At 40.6% G+C, this 20,765-nt stretch overlaps 1 protein-coding gene across 3 annotated transcripts in view; it reads right to left on the bottom strand.

The window, feature by feature from the left end:
- The window catches only part of AKAP7 (A-kinase anchoring protein 7), a 121,697-nt gene that overhangs the window by 80,698 nt on the left and 20,234 nt on the right, over positions 1–20,765 (bottom strand). For all 3 annotated transcript variants that reach the window (XR_010727674.1, XM_066248147.1, XM_066248148.1), the window contains exons 4-6: positions 17,536–17,672; positions 14,309–14,469; positions 2,701–2,813 (exon numbers count right to left, since the gene is read on the bottom strand). Coding sequence is in view for 2 of the 3 variants with exons in the window: in XM_066248147.1 (XP_066104244.1) it covers positions 2,701–2,813; positions 14,309–14,469; positions 17,536–17,672 (411 nt within the window). In the remaining variant the exon portion in view is untranslated. The remainder of the gene's footprint in view (positions 1–2,700; positions 2,814–14,308; positions 14,470–17,535; positions 17,673–20,765) is intronic.

Genomic DNA, 20,765 nt, shown 5'->3' with positions numbered 1-20,765 from the left:
TCATAGAAGTAAACAGAAACAGAATCATTCCATAAGTTAATAGGAAAAAACTTTATTTGGCTTTCAGCAAATCAGTATGGTCATAATTTATTTTCTAAAGATGAAAGCATTCTAACCTAAACAAAATCCAAACTGATTTAGAGTTTATGTACCACACAGGCAGGGGCCACTTCTATTCTGATCATAACTCTAGGCCCAGCACCCAGGAACTGGCACATACTAGGTACTTGATAAAGATTTGTTAAGTTAATATGATTTGAACCAGATTGCTCCTCACAAATAGAAATTAATTTGGATAAACTGGGCAAAGCCAGTGGGAGGGGAGAATATGAGACTGAGAATGGGGTACGATGGATTCTACACAGGGCTCTGCAGCTGAGGAGAATGGGCTCTCGTTTCTGCCACATATCCTTTCTACGTCTCATATCCCTTTCTGTAAAGCAAGGGAGCAGGCTGTGAAATGAAGTGCCAACGAATCCGTTCACTTCAGTCTGAAACCCTGAAATTGAGATTCTAGAGGAGTCTGAATATTCCTTTGATAAATGTCCTTGGGTGCTATCATTTCAAAAAGTTAATGTTGTATGGCCCGGCCGGTTGGCTCACTGGTAGAGCATTGGCCCAGCGTGTGTAAGTCCTGGGTTTGATTCCCGGCCAGGGTACACAGAAGCGCCCATCTGTTTCTCCACCCCTCCCTCTCTCCTTCCTCTCTATCTCTCTCTTCCCTTCCTGCAGCCAAGGCTCCATTGGAGCAAAAGTTGGCCTGGATGCTGAGGATGGCTCCATGGCCTCCACCTCAGGTGCTAAAATGGCTCTGGTTGCAACAGAGCAATGCCCCAGATGGGCAGAGCATCACCTCCTGGTGGACACGCCAGGTGGATCCCGTTCGGGCACATGTGGGAGTCTTGTCTGTCTGCCTCCCCACTTCTAACTTTGGAAAAATATAAAAAAATAAAATAAAACAAAATAAAAAGTGAATATTGTAAAGATAAAGTGGATTATTACCTTCACCACTGATTTGTCATTCTCTGATTAAGTGAAACCATTTGCAAGAGGGCAATCCATTTGAAAGCAAAATAAGAAAGATAACGAGTCAAAAAATAAACTCTCAGTCTACAGATTGTATCAGTTGTTATCATTCCAAATTGCAAAATCTATTATTTACACAAATTATTTTTACCTAAATATTCTAGAATGGCATCTAATATACTTATTATCGAATGTGGGATGTAGTTAGCAAAAACAACAACAACAAAGAAAAAAGGGGTAATATCTTTTTTTGAGAAGAATTTTACAATAGTTCATAGATAATTCATAACCACAGGATGGTCAATCACTAAAACATGTTTTAAAGGACCAAAAAGACTTTCTGAGCACAGAGACAATAAATACAAAATATGCCTAATTTAGAAAAAATATCTACTTGCTAATAAACATGACCTTCATGTTTATTGCTGCAAATACGTCTTAACTGCAGCCCCGGCTCAGGGAGAGCAGGAGCGAGTACTTCTCTGCATGGCCACTTCCGAAAGCCGGGTGTATCAGAGCAGGTCAGCAGGGGGCCTACCTTGCCTGAGAACTCTCTAGGCTGAAAGGGGAAAACAATGGAGGGTGCTCTGAAGATTCCAGGAGAAATGCTCAGGAATCCAGGAGAAAGTCAAAGATTATCCCAGCCTCTGAGGAGAGGAATTACTCTTAAGGCAGTCACCCTGAGATATGGGAAGTCAGGAGACATGTCACTTGGCTTGTGTCACTGTTGACCATCCTCAGGGAAAAGTACTTTTAAGTGCAAGGGTTCCCTCACTCACCCAGTCCCAGGAACACTTGCTCCCAACCCACCATGGAGACAAGCTCTGGAGGAGCAAGCGGTCCTTTGGACACCTTGGAAGAGCTATGTAAAGAGGGGTGAGGCCCTGGCCGTTTGGCTCAGTGGTAGAGCGTCGGCCTGGCGTGCAGAAGTCCCAGGTTCGATTCCCAGCCAGGGTACACAGGAGAGGCGCCCATCTGCTTCTCCACCCCTCCCCCTCTCCTTCCTCTCTGTCTCTCTCTTCCCCTCCCACAGCCGAGGCTCCATTGGAGTAAAGATGGCCCGGGCGCTGGGGATGGCTCCATCGCCTCTGCCTCAGGTGCTAAAGTGACTCTGGTCACAAGAGAGCAACGCCCCAGATGGGCAGAGCATCACCTCCTGGTGGGCGTGCTGAGTGGATCCCGGTCAGGCGCATGCGGGAGTCTGTCTGACTGCCTCCCCGTTTCCAGCTTCAGAATTTAAAAAAAAAAAAGAGGGGTGAAAGCTCGTCCCACCGTGCATGACCCAGCTGCAGTGAGCAGCACCAATGTATGCAGGGCAGTGGAGGAAGCTCTGATAGCAGCAGGCTGCAAACCACCCTCACCAAAGAAAGCAGGAAAGAAAACCCTGGCGCCCCCTCAGGGCTCTTTGAGGAACAAAGCAGACTGACAATAGATAAAGCAGCAGTGAGTGCTGGTCGGAGTACACAGCTAACAGACACAGGGACAAAGGAGGGAACAGGTGGAACAACCTCCATGGACACTCGTGAGCCAACTCAGCATCCTTGGGAATTGGACCCAGAAGCAATAGTAAGTAGGGCGTTAAAACCCACTACATATGTCACTCATGCTCCCAACCATGCTTAAGGCTGGTGTGTAGCCAGTAAAGCAAGGCTTGCAATAAAAATATCCACTTACCATCTTCCGGAGCCATGGTACTTTGTGCAATTTCATGAAGGTCAAATGAGGCTGAAAACGTCTGCTTTCTCCTGCCAAAAGGCCTTTTTCTTGAAAAGTCCTTTTTGCAACCTCTGAAGTAAATAAAAAGAAACACAAAAATATTACTGCAACATGGTTGTTTTTATAAAAAGAGCAATTCAAAAAATAATGAGTTATCTTATAATGAAGATTATTTTATATACCTGTTTGAAACTTTTTTAAAAAAAGACAGAATAACAACCCTGGCTGGTTGGCTCAGCAGTAGAGCATCGGCCCCGGTATGTAGAAGTCCCAGGTTCGATTCCTGGTCAGGGCACACAGGAGAAGCACCCATCTGCTTCTCCACCCTTCCCCCTCTCCTTTCTCTCTGTCTCTCCCTTCCCCTCCCGCAGCCAAGGCTCCACTGCAGCAAAGTGGCCCGTGCACTGAGGATGGCTTCATATGGCCTCCACCTCAGGTGCCAGAATGGCTCCGGTTGCAATGGAGCAATACCCCAGAGGGGCAGAGCATCGCCCCCTAGTGGGCATGCCAGGTGGATCTCAGTCGGGCGCTTGTGGGAGTTTGTCTACCTCCCTACTTCTAACTTTGGAAAAAATACAAAAAAAAAAAAAAAAGGACAGAGAGAGAGCAACAATATGCATAATAAACATTTATGACAGTTAAATCTCAGTGATTTCAAATTTTGGGTAAGCACACAAAAGCAGCAATTTGAAAGAGAAACATTTAATAAAATAACTGTTTGACTGATAAGATGCTGACTTTCACTGATTATACCAGGGGTGTCCCTATGTATAAAAATAGACTAGCTAATCTATAACCTTTCATATCTAAAACTTCTGCTTCTGACCAAAATGGAAAAATAGGAATCAGATCTGCCCTCCTATTTGAAACAACCAATAAAAGGACAAAGTATATGAAACAATGGTTTTCAAGACACTGTACACACCAAGTAATGAAGGCCAGTGATCCCTACGAGATGAGATGCAAACAAGATAAGCCTTTTGATTGCCCAGCTTACATCCTTGAGTGTCTAGGCCCCTGTGCAAGGAGAAACCCAGATAGAGCCCAGACAGCTCACTGCATTCAGGAAGAAGAGTTGAGAGTAGGAAAGACCAAGACACCTGGAGCTTGCAGGACAGAGTACTGGAGAGGCGAGCCCTAAGCACAGCAAAAACTCCAGGGATCTACAAAGGGTCCCCCTTGAGCAGGGGTCCCCAAACTTTTTACACAAGGGGCCAGTTCACTGTCCCTCAGACCGTTGGAGGGCCACCACATACAGTGCTCCTCTCACTGACCACCAATGAAAGAGGTGCCCCTTCCAGAAGTGCGGCAGGGGCCAGAAAAATGGCCTCAGGGGGCCACATGCAGCCCGTGGGCCGTAGTTTGGGGATGGCTGCCCTTGAGTATTCATTTGAGCATAGAGCAGCCCATGGGACCTGTCTTAAAATACCCTTCACTGTAAGTCATTGCCTCCAAATGATTTTCTTCTCTCTTCTATGGCAATAAAGGTTAAGCAATAAGCCATTAAAATGTCAAGAAAAAACACTAGTCTCAGCTGCAGGCAACAGATGACAACTTCGGCTGAATTAAGCAGGAAAAGAATTTATAGAAGAACATGGGGCCCTGGCCAGCTGGCTCAGTGGTAGAGCATCGGCCTGGCGTGTGAAAGTCCTGGGTTCAATTCCTGGCCAGGGCATACAGAAGAAGCGCCCATCTGCTTCTCCACTTTTCCTCCTCTCCTTTCTCTTTATCTCTCTCTTCCTCTCCCACAGCCAAGGCTCCATTGGAGCAAAGTTAGCCTGGGTGTTGAGGATGGCTCCATGGCCTCCATCTCAGGCGCTAGAATGGCTTCAGCTGCAACAGAGCAATACCCCAGATAGGCAGAGCATTGCCCTCGGGTGGACATGCTGGGTGGATCCCAGTCAGGCACATGCAGGAGTTTGTCTGTCTGCCTCCCCATTTCTCATTTCAGAAAAATACAAAAAAAAAAAAAAAGAAAGAAAGAAAAAAGAACATGAGAGGACTTGAGTACTAGGCTGAAGGGCTATGAAACCCAGATGCCCAAAGTTCCGGAGGAGAACAGGTTCAATGACACCTGAAGGTCTTCAGCTGGCACCACTGAGCGTGCACAGCAGAGGGCTAGAATGCTGCCATGGCCTTAGACTGATGAGAGCTACCACTGATGATACAAACCATCCCAGGAATGGATTCTGCACAGTCTTTTTGTTCAAGTTACCAGCTTCTGATTCAAAATCTGGGCCAAAGCACCATCATGTTCCTAGCACCAAAGGGGTCTGAGAAAGAATGCACCTGACATGGGAGAGGATGGGGGAGAGTTTAGATGTTGGACAGCCAGTATGGAAAAGAAGTAAGTGTCTGTTACTTTTTATCCATTCCCAAAAGATATCCCCACTTTGCTTTCTCCCACCCATCTTATCTATATCCAGTGGTTTTCATGTGACCCACTTCTGTCTTCCCCTTTGATTCTGATGTATAAAATAAGTGGTGAAACTGCCTTTTCCATAGCATTTCTCAATCCATTGAGATTTTTCTTTCCAGCAATTGACATCCGTTTGGCTCAAATAAATTCATATTTTTTTAAATGTAATAGTCAAGCATGCACGTGTTTTAAAACAGGAAGAGTGTATTTGTAACAAGTACTATTATAATTAACATCACTTTTTGCTCATCTAAACTACAAATAGGTACATCTTTTCTCAACTACCCTATCATAAGCCAGCTTTGACCCTATTTTGGCATATTCTCAACTGTTTTAAATAAATCTAGAGTAAAAATATTAGGCTTATTCATACAAAACTGTCATTTTTATGAGTCAACAACACTCAAACATTGGCAATGCCTGATGGTATATTATTTACCGTGGTAAATTAACTTATTACATTTCTAATATCTGGTTATATATTCTGTTTTCAGGTATTTGTGGAATTATCACATAGGCAAGCTTCTGATATAAACTTACCAATATGTTTATACCAGCCCAGAAAACAGAAATAGCATGAAGGTACATAAGCAAAAATTTATTTGTTCAGTTAGGTACTGAGCTCTTCCCGTATGGGCCAGGCACACCACCTACTAAAAACAGCAAACATATCCCCACTTTCATGGAGCTTATAGTCTCATGGGACAGATTTTAACCCAATAAAGAGAAGGCCTAAAAAATGTTCAAAATTATCAAAACACGGTTGGCTCAGCGGTAGAGTGTCAGCCTGGTGTGTGGAAGTCCCGGGTTCAATTCCCAGCCAGGGCACACAGGAGAAGTGCCCATCTGCTTCTCCACTCCTCCCCCTCTCCTTCCTCTCTGTCTCTCTCTTCCCCTCCTGCAGCCAAGGCTCCATTGGAGCAAAGTTGGCCCAGGCACTGAGAACGGCTTCATGGCCTCAGCCTCAGGTGCTAGAATGGCTCCAATTGCAGCGGGAGCAACGCCCCAGATGGGCAGAGCATCGCCCCCTGGTGGGCATGCCAGGTGGATATCGGTTGGGCACATGCAGGAGTCTGTCTGCCTCTCCTCCTGCTTCTCACTTCATAAAAATACAAAAAAAAAAATAAGATTATCAAAACATATAAGAGATATAATGAAAAGAGTCTTGTTAACAGAAACTAAAATATCAGTATAGTAAGCATATATATATATTTATTACTCATTACTATCTATGTTAGTTTTTACATATTATTTGATTCTAAACAAACAACATTTTTCAATTTACTGGTCAAATTTAGACCCAAGAGTTCTCTCACTGATAACAGATACCACAATACTGTTTTAAATAATATTTGTCACAAAGTACATTTAATTTTTATTAATGTATGTTTCCAGTACAGTACATTCGCTAGGTACACAGGAATAGGAAAAATGAAAATGCTGCCTTCTTTTTTGAAAAGTACTTCTTAGCATTGATTTTATATTCCTGAAAACAATATCATCTATTGCTTAGGCAGAGTACTGGGTAACAGTTGTAAAAATATAATTCTTGAGATAAGAAGAGTTTTTGCTAATGTGAAAACCACAAGTCATTCTTCATCTATGTTAACTTATATTCTGAAAGAGAAGCTATGAATATTTAAGAGATTGTTCAATTCCTTCTAGTACCGCAGACATTCCTTCAAGCACTAAATAGAAAATCACACAGCAAATACATCATATATCCTTTGTAAGTCAGCTAAGATTGCTTCCTAAATAGTATAATTTACCTGATAGATAGCTAAAGACGAAAACTGTCTGAAGAACAATTTCTTAAAATATATTTTAACAGTAGTTGACTTTGCTATATAAAGAACACTGAAATGAATAATTTTGTAAAGAAACAATACTTTTGTTTTTTTGTGTGTTTTTTTTTTTGTATTTTTCTGAAGCTGGAAACGGGGAGAGACAGTCAGACAGACTCCCACATGCGCCCAACAGGGATCCACCCGGCACGCCCACCACTAGAGGGCGATGCTCTGCCCACCAAGGGGCGATGCTCTGCCCCTCCGGGGCGTCGCTCTGTCGCGACCAGAGCCACTCAAGCGCCTGGGGCAGAGGCCAAGGAGCCATCCCCAGTACCCGGGCCATCTTTGCTCCAATGGAGCCTCGCTGTGGGAGGGGAAGAGAGAGACAGAGAGGAAAGAGAGGGGGAGGGGTGGAGAAGCAGATGGGCGCTTCTCCTGTGTGCCCTGGCCGGGAATCGAACCCGGGACTTCTGCACGCCAGGCCGACGCTCTACCACTGAGCCAACCGGCCAGGGCCACTTTTGTTATCTTAACAAATACAGTTTTATCTGAGGAGTTTTTATGTTATTATTTTTTTCCATCTATTCAACAAATATTTATTGAACATGCCAAGTATTGGGAAGTTTCCTCTTTTTTTAAGATATTTTTATTTTATTATTTTTTTGTATGTGTATTTTTCTGAAGTGAGAAGTGAGGAGGCAGAAAGACTGACTCCCCCATGTGCCTGACTGGGATCCACCCCGCATGCTTACTAGGGGGCGATGCTCCGCCCATCTGGGGTGTTGCTTCGTTGCAACCAGAGCCATTCTAGCACTTGAGGCAGAGGCCATGGAGCCATCCTCAGCACCTGGGCCAATTTTGCTCCAATGGAGCCTTGGTTATGGGAGGAGAAAAAAGAGATAAGAGAGAAAACAAAGGGGGAAGGGTGGAAAAGCAGATGAGCACTTCTCCTGTGTGCCCTGGCCGGGAATCAAACCCGGGACATCCACACATCAGGCCAACACTCTACCACTGAGCCAACTGGCCAGGGCCAAGATATATATTTTTATATAGAAAACTTCTTCAGAGGAACTCTTTCAAATATGTAACAACAATAAATTTATACCTAAAATGTAAAGAAGTTGCTAAAAGTTGTCTCAAAGTAAACTATAACATACTAATTTTAAGGAAATCATATATTTTTAATTATATACTCCTTGCGTTCATCTGGCTTGATGGCTCACAAACATAAGCATGGGATCACAGAAGTGATTCTATGGTCTCTGGTTTGAGCCTAAAGGCCACTGGCTTGAAGCCCAAGGTCACTGGCTTGAGCGAGGGGTTGCTGGCTTGAGCAAAGTGTCACTGGCTCAGCTGAAGCCCCTGGTCAAGGCACATATAAGAAGTCAGTCAATGAACAACTAAAGTGCTGAAACACAAGTTGATGCTTCTCATCTCTCTCTCTTCCTGTCTGTCTGTCCCTGCCTATCCCTCTCTTTCTGTCTTTCTCTGTCTCTCTCTCTCGCTTAAAAAATAATTATCTATGCCTCACAAAGCAAATACTTTTTCTCCTTTTTCCCCCTTTTGCCATTTTCTTACCTTTTCTAAAATTGGTTTATATATGGCATGATCCATAATTTAAGAATAATCACAAAGACTTTTCTTTTTTATTGAGGTATACAAAGAGTTTTATTAATAAGAATAGTCTACAATACTAATGTAAATTAGGTGGTCCTAATACATTCTTTTTTTTTTTTTTCTGAAGCTGGAAACGGGGAGAGACAGTCAGACAGACTCCCGCATACGCCTGACCGGGATCCACCCGGCACGCCCACCAGGGGGCGACGCTCTGCCCCTCCGGGGGCGTCGCTCCGTTGCGACCAGAGCCACTCCAGCACCTGGGGCAGAGGCCAAGGAGTCATCCCCAGTGCCCGGGCCACCTTTGCTCCAATGGAGCCTCGCTGCTGGAGGGGAAGAGAGAGACAGAGAGGAAGGAGAGGGGGAGGGGTGGAGAAGCAGATGGGCGCTTCTCCTGTGTGCCCTGGCTGGGAATCGACCCGGGACCCCTGCATGCCAGGCCGACGCTCTACCACTGAGCCAACCGGCCAGGGCCTACATTCTTAACTATATATATATACAGGACTGTATTTCAGTACATGGAGCCAACAGATGTAACAAGTTAGATTTTCGTTTTAAAAAAAACTGATCTGTGCTTAAGCAAAACCCCATACAATGGAAGGTGGTAAGTCCTTTCCATCTTTTCCAACTGGGAGATACTTTCTAATATCATTGTAAGATATAGTAAAATTATGTCACGCGTAATGTTAAAAATCTCAATAAAATTTTAGAATCACATTTTAGCCTTCTAAAACTTTAAAGAAATTAGAATTCTACAACTATTCATGTCGTTTCTATTTTATTACTATTTAAAGGATTCTTATTTCCATATGCTGCTTAAACAGTTTCATTTTAAATGGTTTTAGTAACTCATTTGAACTATATGTTTCCACATAAAGGCTGACATAATGTTGAAATCAACTTCAATTTAAAATTTTTATACTCATCATTTTAAGTAGATATTTCCAATCAATTGCTATGTAAAACTATCAAATAGAACTTTAAAACATTCAAAGCAAGTCTTTAAAATTATACTTTGATGGCAGAGGAATCATCTTCATTCCACCACCGTTGACCAAAAAAAATAAAACCAGATTGAGCATTCTAATAACATTGGCCCAATTCTCCTATTATTCAACATGTGCTCTTGGACAGTTCATTTAAACTTGACAATAAAAATGATGAGGTCCCTTCTTACCCTAACAACCAGGGTTACCAGGACTGGATTTTATTCTCATGCCAAGATTTAGACATAACTGTCAATGAGGGAAAAGAGACTATCTAAAGCTAAATGTTCTTTCAATTACTTTTATGTTTATACCTATTTTTTTTCATTGGTTTATACATCTGTTAAAAAATACATATTGCCCAACCTGGCAGTGGCACAGTGGATAGAGCATCGGTATGGGACACAGAAGACACAAGTTTGAGACCTCGAAGTCACCAGCTTGAGCACAGGTTCATCTGGATTGAGCAGCGAGTCGCCAGCTTGCTTAAGCCAAAAGGTCGCTGGCTTGAAGCCCAAGGCCACTGTCTTGAGCAATGGGTCACTGGCTCAGTTGGAGACCCCCATCAAGGCACATGTGAGAAAGCAATCAATGAACTGAAAGTGACATAATTTCCTGTCTGTCTGTCCCTATCTGTCCCTCCCTCTGTCTCTCTCAGTCTCTGTCACAAATAAAATTTTAAAAAAAGAAATATGCTACATTGAAATAAGTAATACTGTAAATTCTGAATGTTTTCAAATGGACCATTTACTGTAAGACTCATAATTATTAAGCTAATAAAATGCATTCAAATATTTTTTATTTAATTACAGAGCAACCTAGAAAGGCTCTAAGATACCAGCAACCAAATCGATTTCCCACGAAGAGCAGAAAACATAGTACATATTCTTTCCATCTTCTTGAAGAAAATGACAGTCAACATAAAGAAAGTGTAATGTTCAAATGAATATCCTAAATTTTCCTTTTGTGAAATAAATGTACTTGTAATCTTTTGTCATGCTAACCACGCACACGTTTCTCATTTTTAAAAAAAAATTGCAAGGACTATTATAATTCCAGTAGGCGAAATTTTTGGCAATCTCTCAATCTAATATACATCTTAACAAAATTACTGTTCACTGAAAAAAGTGAATGAAATCACATATTCATTTCTATGCAAAAAGCTTTCTACTGCAATTTCACCATTGTAAAATGTGGAGAAATGCCATATAAATGTATAATTTTCAGTATCTTCTTAGCTCTATAAGCTACTATGTAATGCTAGCAAAGAAGAAGGTGCTGTTTTATTCTGGAAAAACATCAAAGGAGGAAGCTGAGACACAGAGCCTCTGACGCCATCGACCTTCCCAGCTCCCTCAAGCAGCTCCCACCATAAACCTACATGCATGTGGTATACAAAGACGAACTTGGTCTCTTCCTGCCAGCATCCCCCAAAATAAGTTATTTGCAGCCTATCTGGTTGCATAACCCAAGTATTGATGTAAAAGTTCATCAATTCAGACTCTATCAGTTCAAAATGCATAATAATTTTCTTCAATTTTACACATTAAAATTTCTAAATTCTCATTAACTTGCAAATTTTCAGTACTGAGTTCAAAGAGCGTCTAAAATTTAGTCCTTTTTTTAAAACAATATGTCATATTTTAAGAATTTGCTTTTTCTAACTTGTAAATTTTAAAACTAAAAATTAGGCAAATAAGATTATTCATGAATTATAATTTTCAACTACTTTTCAAGTTAGTTTTACTTCATAATAAAAGTATGTACTTAAACTTAAATTATCAATACTTTAATAATTAAATTTATTTTCTTTGGAACTTACTTTGCTTTCCATCAAGTCAAACTAGCTCTGCCTCAATTACTTTGAACAAATAAGATTTTAATATTCCTATAGGCATATGCATATATATAGTTTATTACAAAGTCTTGTACCATGGTCAATGGATATATTCTTCTAAAAGTTGGACTATATCATTTGAACAGTTTATAACATATGATGCAAAAACAAAACTCCACTATTTTACTGATACTTTTGAACTAAAGCAATACTAAACCTGAAGTATTCTTTTAAAAATAAACCTAATGAAGTAAAATATTGACAAAAAGTCCATGTACTGAACATTCTGGCTAGCTCAACACTGTATAAACAGAGGCTCCAACTAGACTTCAATGAAAACTTTGCATAATACATATTCAAATATTTATATTTCTTATAAAAGTTCATAAAGGCAACAGTACAATATACATATAAAAGATTACAATCAAGTATATAATAGTGATTACATGAGGGGGACAGAATGCTATTCTCCATTTTCCATTTTTTAGTAATATTTTGTTTAAATTTATGGAAAAGTATATATATCTTGAAGCAACAATCTCTAGCATCTAGAAAGAAATTATAGGAGCAGTAAGTAGCCTTTCCTAAAATGACAAGCCAACACTCTCGGGTTCATAGTCATACTAAAGCTGGAGAAATTTCACATTCCTCAGCACCCAATGGATCTTCTACCAATACTGCCTTTGTGAGAAAATTTGCTAAGAATGCATGGAATTCTCAATGTTGCAGTCATTTAATTATTTAAAAGTACAATAAATTAATGACTAAATAAAAATTTTTCTTGAGTTCAGAGATATTTAAATTTCTCCAGCACAGTCAGCAAGAGCAGACTGAGTTTGCTAACTGGGGACATGCATGCTCAAATGCTCTGCCATCAAATGTTAGACTTGCCTCCTCCTTGGCCAACTAACGATGTTAAGTCCTACCTGACTCCTAAATATCATTTAATTGGTTGCATGTTTGTTTGTTTATATATTTATAATACTTTGCTCCACAAAAGAAGAAATTAATCAATAATGAAATAAAATCTAATCTTCATGCTCACTTCACCCCAAAAAGAGGTGCACTTTTGAACAGACAATATATATACAACATAATAAAAATTAATAAATAAATAAAAATACAATATAATAGTAAGTAAAAAAAATACATTGCAAAAGATAACACATGATACCCTTTTAAAGATTAAAATCAGCCTACCCAGGCCCTGGCCGGTTGGCTCAGTGGTAGAGCATCGGCCTGGCGTGCAGGAGTCCTGGGTTTCGATTCCTGGCCAGGGTGCACAGGAGAATTACCCATCTGCTTCTCCATCCCTCCCCCTCTCCTTCCTCTCTGTCTCTCTCTTCCCCTCCCTCAGCCAAGGTTCCATTAGAGCAAAGTTGGCCTGGGCACTGAGGACAGCTCTATGGCCTCTGCCTCAGGCGCTAGAATGGCTCTGGTTGCAACAGAGCAATGCCCCAGATGGGCAGAGCATCGCCCCTTGGTGGGCATGCCGGGTGGATCTCGGTCGGGCGCATGCGGGAGTCTATCTGACTGCCTCCCCGTTTCCAACTTCAGAAAAATACAAAAAAAAAAAAAATCAGCCTAACCAGGTGGTGGCACAATGAATAGAGTGTTGAACTGGGATGTGGAGAACCCAGGTTCGAGACACTGAGGTCGCCAGCTTGAGCGTGGGCTCATCTGACTTGAGCACAAAACTCACCAGCTTGGACCCAAGGTCGCTGGCTCGAGCAAGGGGTTACTCAGTCTGCTGAAGGCCCGCGGTCAAGGCACATATGAGAAAGCAATCAATGAACAACTAAGGTGTCGTAACGAAAAACTGATGATTGATGTTTCTCATCTCTCTCCGTTCCTGTCTGTCTATCCCTATCTATCCCTCTCTCTGACTCTCTGTCTCTGGAAAAAAAAAAAAGGATTAAAATCAATTAAAAACATTTCTGGAGAATATTAGAAAATAAACACTGATTTTGGGATGACAGCTTACATGAAAGAAGGCTAAAAAATGGATTAATGAAAAGAACAAAGAGGTTAGATTACTATCAAGGACAATATCGTAGATTACACAGCTTTTGTTTTAGGTTGGGGGTTCCCAGGTGATTATGGTATTAAGATAGATAGATAGATAGATAGATAGATAGATAGATAGATAGATAAACAAACAGATAAAAGCAAACAAAGCATAGACCAATAATGAGAGGATTACTAAACCTGAAATAAGATAAAATGAAATGACTTGATAGGAAAGGAAAGGAAAATAAAAACGGCTTATAGTCTGTAAACTAACACCTAACCTACGATCTCTGGATCAACTCAAAAGTCACCCATCCAGGTTCTGTCATTTTCTGCTTCTACTTCCCTAACAATTTTCAACTGTGCTATACAAAGTAACACGTTCTCTAATGCAGGTGAGCAATCACCAATGGACCTGCTCAGGGGGTAGTATCTACACAGGTAGGGGGCGGGGGAGTAGCACAGAGGAAAAGGCTACTGATTCGTCTACTCACTCTGTGGATTAGGGATGGCAATCCCCAAAAGCCTCTGAGTGGGCAACTGGTGATTCTTACTTATTCATTCAATACTTATTAAATGCCAACTACATGTCAAGTGCCAATGTTATACCTGAGATCCTTCACATTTAGGATTAGGACACTCCTAATATTTGAATCCATCCCATTCCCTTCCAGACAGCCCCAGAACCAACATATTCCTCAGGACAAGAATCAAGATGACTTTTCAGGCCTTTTATTTAGCTTCTTACCCACGTAAGAAAATGGCTGAAGCAGCTCACTTAGCAGGTATGGTTGTACTGGCTTCCCAAAATTAAAGGATATCAAATCCCTATCTCCAGAATTGGGGGCAGGGAGTGAAATTGCTCTTCAACAGATGACACTTCTTATGAGTGTGTTGCTGTTTGTTTTACCTGCAATTTCCAAAAGTGTGTTTATGTGATCTCCTTCCGCCAGCTTCACAAATCCCACCTGATTTCCAAAAGTGTCAATCCCTTGGAAAGGCAGATTCAAACGTTTGCCTTGAAGGATTTCTTCTATGAACGGTTTTAATGCCAAAAGAGCATCAATACCACTGGCAAGAGAGAATATATTTTGCAGTAACATAGTAAGTGATGAGATATACAAAATCAAACCAGATACAAAATAATAGGTTTAAAAAAAAAGAATTAAAATTTGATATCTGTACCAATTATTTTAAAGCACAAAAATACCTTCAAAATCTAATCTATATAATTAAAATAAAACTGTTAATTTTTAAACAAAAACTATGGAAGAAGTAAATTAATCTTTACCTAATTATAATTTACATCATATTAAAGACATGAAATAAAATATTATTTTACAGTTCACTAAGAATTTTTTAACCAAGATACCACATGCATCTTTTAGAAAAAAATTGCTGATAATATATTGCAAGAATCCTAACACCTACAAGAGCTTACATTAGATTGTGGAGAAAGTTCTAGATTCCTGTTTAAAGTACTTCAATACACTATTTCCTATTTGCAAGGCACTCTACTAAACTTGGGTTAAAAAGAAAAACATGTTTATATTTGCCAAATACAACCAACCACATGAGTTTGTTGTATCTGTTTTGCCTATGTCATTGCAGGGCTATGCTATTTCAAGTCCTCAATTTTTCTTTATAAAAACAGCTATTTACAATTAATGTCATCCAATTAAATTTAATTTTCTAAATAAAATAAAAGAATATCTATTTACTACATGAATAAATTAGACATTATTAGGTTTATAATATTTTATAAATTAGGATCAATTATGTCCATCTTGAAGAAAATTTTGGTAGAAGCACTTTATTATGAGAAAAAAAATAAAATCTCACTAGAGGGCAGCAATTACTCAAAAAAGAAGTAAGTATATTCTATTATGAAGAGAGCCTTAAAACACCATTCTGGTGTTAACCATTAGCTTAAATTATCTTGACCAGTGATTTGTTTACATTAATTACATGTTAAATGTATACAAAGAAATGTAGGTATTTTTCCAGATCTTCCATATTTCCAAATTGGTTTTCATATAGTTTTTAACTGATCGTCATCTATAGCTTCCATACTAAGACTCGTTTCTGTCATAACATATGTACACTACTTAAAATAGCTCTGGAAATGTCAACATTCCTTATTATACCTCTAAATCCACATTCTACATCCAATCTTTCCTAACTATTTATGTTCATATAAAGAAAAAAAGGAAACAGTGCACACATTTCTACTGCAGTACTGTCCCCCATGTGCGCTATGAACTGAAGCATGTAAAAATAGAGCACCACTTTTGGTTTAGTAGAGTATCACTTCTGGTAGAGCGGTTATTCAGGATACTCATTTTAAATGCAACTATATACTAAAGCAAGCCATGCCAAAGGTTAGGGCTTTTCAGAGACAGTGAATTCTATACTCCGTTTTTCTTTAAAGAAATATAGATGATCTAAACTCAGTCCAATTTTTCAGTTCTCTAGTTGAACAAATCAATAAATCTGACATAATGAGATGTCATTAATTACAGAGTGAGAAGGCATTATAGTATCTATGGTAAGTATTACTAACTTTCAAATTCTCTTAAATAAAATATCTTTTAAAGAGCAGTTTATGAGAAAAACTTCTGTATGGTAACATTAGAAAAAAGTATACACATATAGGACACAGAATTCTGAAAGTGGAGTTCAGGACCCACAGATTGTATATGAAGTTAAAACTGAACAGCCATTGTCCAAGGAAAAAGGAATTCTGCCTCCAGCCTGCCTGCAAACTTGAGACCGCAACATCAACTCTTCCCTGGGTCTCCAGCCGGTCATACTGCCCTGCAGGTTTTGGACTTGCCAGCCGCCACAGTTACATGAGCTAATTCCTTAAAATAAATCTAGATATAGGCATCTAAATAGATGTAGCTATAGATACAGATAGACACCAATATATCTAGATCTCCATATAGATATCCATCCCATTGGCTCTGTTCCTCTGAAGAGCCCTGACTGATAAGCCATTCTAACACACACAGGGTGGTACTCTTTCTCATGGGCTTGCAGCTTGTGACACCATCTTCTTTGGCTTCTTTCCTTTTAAGCACGTCAGAGTATTTATTTTTATTTTTTTCTAACTGGCAAAGTAAACAGCTAAACTGAGTCAAGTGAAACCTTCTAGTCCTCTCTGTCATTGCAAGATACTCAAGAGCTGCTCTTGGGTAGATCAGGTTGGAGTAGATCAGAAGACTGATCTCTAAACACTTGCGATTGTACTGTTTAAAAGACATAACTGCAAGAATTAGAATATGGCTGTTTATTTTCAGTTATTAATTTGTTGTTTTCTCTGTTTTATTTGCTCTTTCCCCTACTTTCTTCCTAATTGAAGCTTTGTTCTTCATTCCCTCAGGAGACTACATGTCAGAGTAGAAAACAGAAGCAAACTTTAATCTATTCTGGCTTTGGTTTTCCACAGAGTTTAAGTCTGAGCTTATTCCTGAGGTAACAGGAAAGGGGTGATCATACGTATAGATAGAGTATCCCAGAGAATCACTGGGGGAAGAGAAAGGTTTCACCACCCCAGCTGGATAGCAAGAGTCAGTGAGTTATACTCAACCTTTATGATAGAACTCTGGACCTGGGGGTGGGGGAAGGACAGGTACTCTAAGAATGAGTGAGGTAAAACTGAAATTGTACACTGACCTAGTAGAACAACAGCTCTAATACATAATATCATCGAATGCCTACCACATGCCACGCCCTATACTAAACACTTGTACATGTATTGGTACTATTATTTTCTTCATTTCCTTAAAAAGTAAATAATTTTTTCCAAAAATTAGGCATCCAGGTGGTAGTGCCATGGTGTGTTCTAGAGTCTTCACCTAGATCCTAACTTAAATGGTCAAACTTCAGAGTGCTTACATAAATAACATGGGCAAAACAACTGCATAATCAAGGGCTACCTTTTATAACAAAAACAGCTTAACAGTCTAGACTAGAAAAAATATTTACACAGCTAATTTTGTACATTGACTATTCATTGGAATAAATTATAATAAATACTTCTTTAAAATTTAAATGACTTTTGAGTTCTGCTATGTTTATTCATATTAAAGTAATAATCTGAAAAACAATATTCAAGAAAGCTGTATTACTCACGTGTTTACTTCATCTTCATTTAGCAACTGCATCACTAGCAGGGTAATATGAAAGGAACCATCACTGGACATTGCTCTGGCCAGTCGTTTATCTTGTTCTATTATTGCATTTTGCACGATCTTAATTCCTCCTGTAATCTAATCCACACATACACACAAATGAGAGGTCAGGTAAAGAAAATTTCCTTATGGCAAAACGTAAATCAAGAAGAAAATCAAGCAAAACTAAAACTAGAAATGTCAAAATTCTTCAACCAAACAATATTTAATTGTCTACTTTAGCGGTTCTCAACCTGTGGGTCGTGACCCCGGCGGGGTCGCCTAAAGCCATCGGAAAATACATAATGCATATCAGGTATTTACATTCCAAATCATAACTGTAGAAAAATTACAGTTATGAAGTAGCCACCAAAATTATTTTTTGGTTTGGGGTCACCGCAACATGAGGAACTGTATTGCGGGGTCACGGCATTAGAAAGGTTGAGAACCACTGGTCTACTTGTTTTCAAATATCTTAATAGATGACTTAGAAAGCGTAACAAGATGTGTAAATTGAACAAAATCATATAATGCTTGTCCACATTAAGAACATCGAGCCCAACACACTAATTTTATAAATTGCATCACGAGTTGAGCAGAACTCTTTCAATGGCTGTGCATCTTCCTTGAATATACAGTATGACTTACTGTAAGGCTTACTATAATTATGATATCTTCTAAAAAAAAGTTTTATTCTTGCCACAATAAGGTCAAACCAGCAGACAACTGTCCATTTCTGTTGGAAGTCATATTTATTTGTCCCCTAGTGAATGTGTCTAAAAACCCATTCGTTACGGACTTGGTGACTTTTTTTTAAACAGCAATAATTTCAACAGGAACAACTACTGTCATTTTTCCAGACACGAGAAGGAAGAATGGCGAAGAAGTCCAAACGCACATGTCAGACAAACCGTTACAATCTGCACCCAGGGGAACTCCAGGTCCCTTTTCAGCCTTCCCCTCCCACTACCTACTCGGAAACAAGGAAAGGAATGAGGTCTCTTCCCTCATTTCCAGTTAGGTCCAATTCTAGTCAACTGCTGAGTGTGAATGTCCTGGAAAACAGTTTAGCTCTGAAACCGCACTCTGAGCCACACTGTGAGAAAGGAGAGCACTCAGAAGCCCGGAGGCAGCAGAGCCGGTCAGGGAGCCAGGAGGAGGGGAGAGGGGGGCAGGCAGTAGGGGCCAGTAAAAAGTCAGCAGAGATAAGGAAAAACTGAGTCATGAGCACAGCAGACTCTTCTGATACTAGAGTAGCGGTTTTATCCTGAACAATGCTCCCATTATCTGCGGAATGCAATTGGAAAAATCCTGGGACGCTGTCCTGGGATCTGACTGCCCGTGCATCTTCACAATAAGCCCACATCGCCCAAAAGAACCTCAGCGTTTCTCTACTCCCTGCAATCTGGAAGACAGTAACACGAGATACAGCTTTTTCCTGGTAGGAATTCACACAGTGACACCTCACATAATATCCTCCTAAGCAAGATGTCACTTCTGTGACACCTGATAAAAGAATATTGATGGCCCAATTAATAAAATGTACATAACGTAACAGTACACAGAGTTCTTATGAGCCAGTGTCCTCTACTCTATATGGATAAAACTAAATTATAAACTCCTCAAGGTCAATATCTCTGTCTTCTACCCTGACACCTTACCACAGTGCCTGGTAATAAGAAGAAGAACAATACTTAACCAACCACAGCAGGAACTAACCTGTATTGTGGGGCCACTGGGTTCTAGGCACTACACGGAGCTTTTTACACATATCAGTCCACTGAAGCCCTCTACGATCCTATGAGGCAGATACTGGTATTATCTCTATTAACATAAGTTGAAACACAGAAGATTAAAAAGTCCCTTTAAGATCATATACCCAAAGCAGCAAAGGAACTCTGGAAAAGAATAATTGCAGTGCCTGAGGAGGGAGGAGGGAGGAGGAGGAGGGAGGAGGGAGGAGAGAGGAGGGAGGAGGGACGAGGGAGAAGGGAGGAGGGAGGAGGAGGAGGGAGGAGGGAGGAGGGAGGAGGGAGGCACTGAGCGGAAAAGACCCAGCAGGGGTGAGGAGAGGGATAGACAGCAATGGAGTAAGAGTTAAGGGGACAAGACATTTAAAGGAGATTTTTAGGAAATCTTACTGGATGCTGTGTAATGGAACCCATTGTCCCTCTCAAAAAAATGAAAAGCCTATAGTGTAAGCCTATATTCAACTTTAAATTTGAGTTTTGAGAATTTTTTCCAGTGCAGTGAAGAACTGAAACTGGCTTTCAGGACTAACAAGCAGCTCAAGAAGGTCCAGGTCCATGTGGAAAGGGCCAGAATAGGTGCTCAAAGATGTCAGACCTCAGAACAATATATTCACGTCTTCTAAGCCTAGCTGCTATAAATGGTCGTTCTGGTTTGCCTGATAACGAAAAAGTGGCTTAGGATGAGAACTTTGTTATCTAATACAGTGATGCCAATGAAGGGTGCTGGAGCCGCCTCAGAAATCCTGGATTTTAATGCCAGTCTGCCACAGGTGTGATCCCATCCAATGCATCGAGTCTCCCTGAGTCTTGGTTTCTCCCATTGCAAAATAGGAATAATAAAATGTGCATTGCCAAACTTATAAAGTTATGTTCAAGATCACAGTAGGCACTCAACACAGTAGAAGACCTACTTTGTAAACTCTATCCCATTTGCCTAACATAAGATATGCAACATTGCCTTTTTTTTTTTTTCTGAAGTTGGAAACGGGGAGGCAGTCAGACAGACTCCAACATGCGCCCGACCGGGATCCACCCAGCATGCCCACCAGGGGGCGATGCTCTGCCCATCTGGGGAGTTGCTCTGTTGCAACCAGAGCCATTCTAGCACCTGAGGCAGAGACCATGGAGCCATCCTCAGCACCAGGGCCAACTTTGCTCCAATGGAGCCTTGGCTGCGGGAGGGGAAGAGAGAGACAGAGAGGAAGGAGAGGGGGAGGGGTGGAGAAGCAGATGGGCACTTCTCCTGTGTGCCCTGGCCAGGAATCAAACCCGGGACTCTTGCACGCCAGGCCAGCGCTCTACCACTGAGCTAACTGGCCAGGGCCTTGCCAATATTATTTAAATCAGTTGTTTTCTACTTTGGGCAATTTTGTCTGCCAGGGGACATTCAGTAATGTCTGGCCACAGTTTGGTTGTCACAAACTGTGACAAGGTTTGCTAC

Source organism: Saccopteryx bilineata, chromosome 12 (assembly GCF_036850765.1).
Source record: "Saccopteryx bilineata isolate mSacBil1 chromosome 12, mSacBil1_pri_phased_curated, whole genome shotgun sequence".
NCBI classification, from domain to species: Eukaryota; Metazoa; Chordata; class Mammalia; order Chiroptera; family Emballonuridae; genus Saccopteryx; species Saccopteryx bilineata.
The sequence above is the reverse complement of the archived record's forward strand: the minus strand, read 5'-3'. Positions and strand labels throughout refer to the sequence as shown.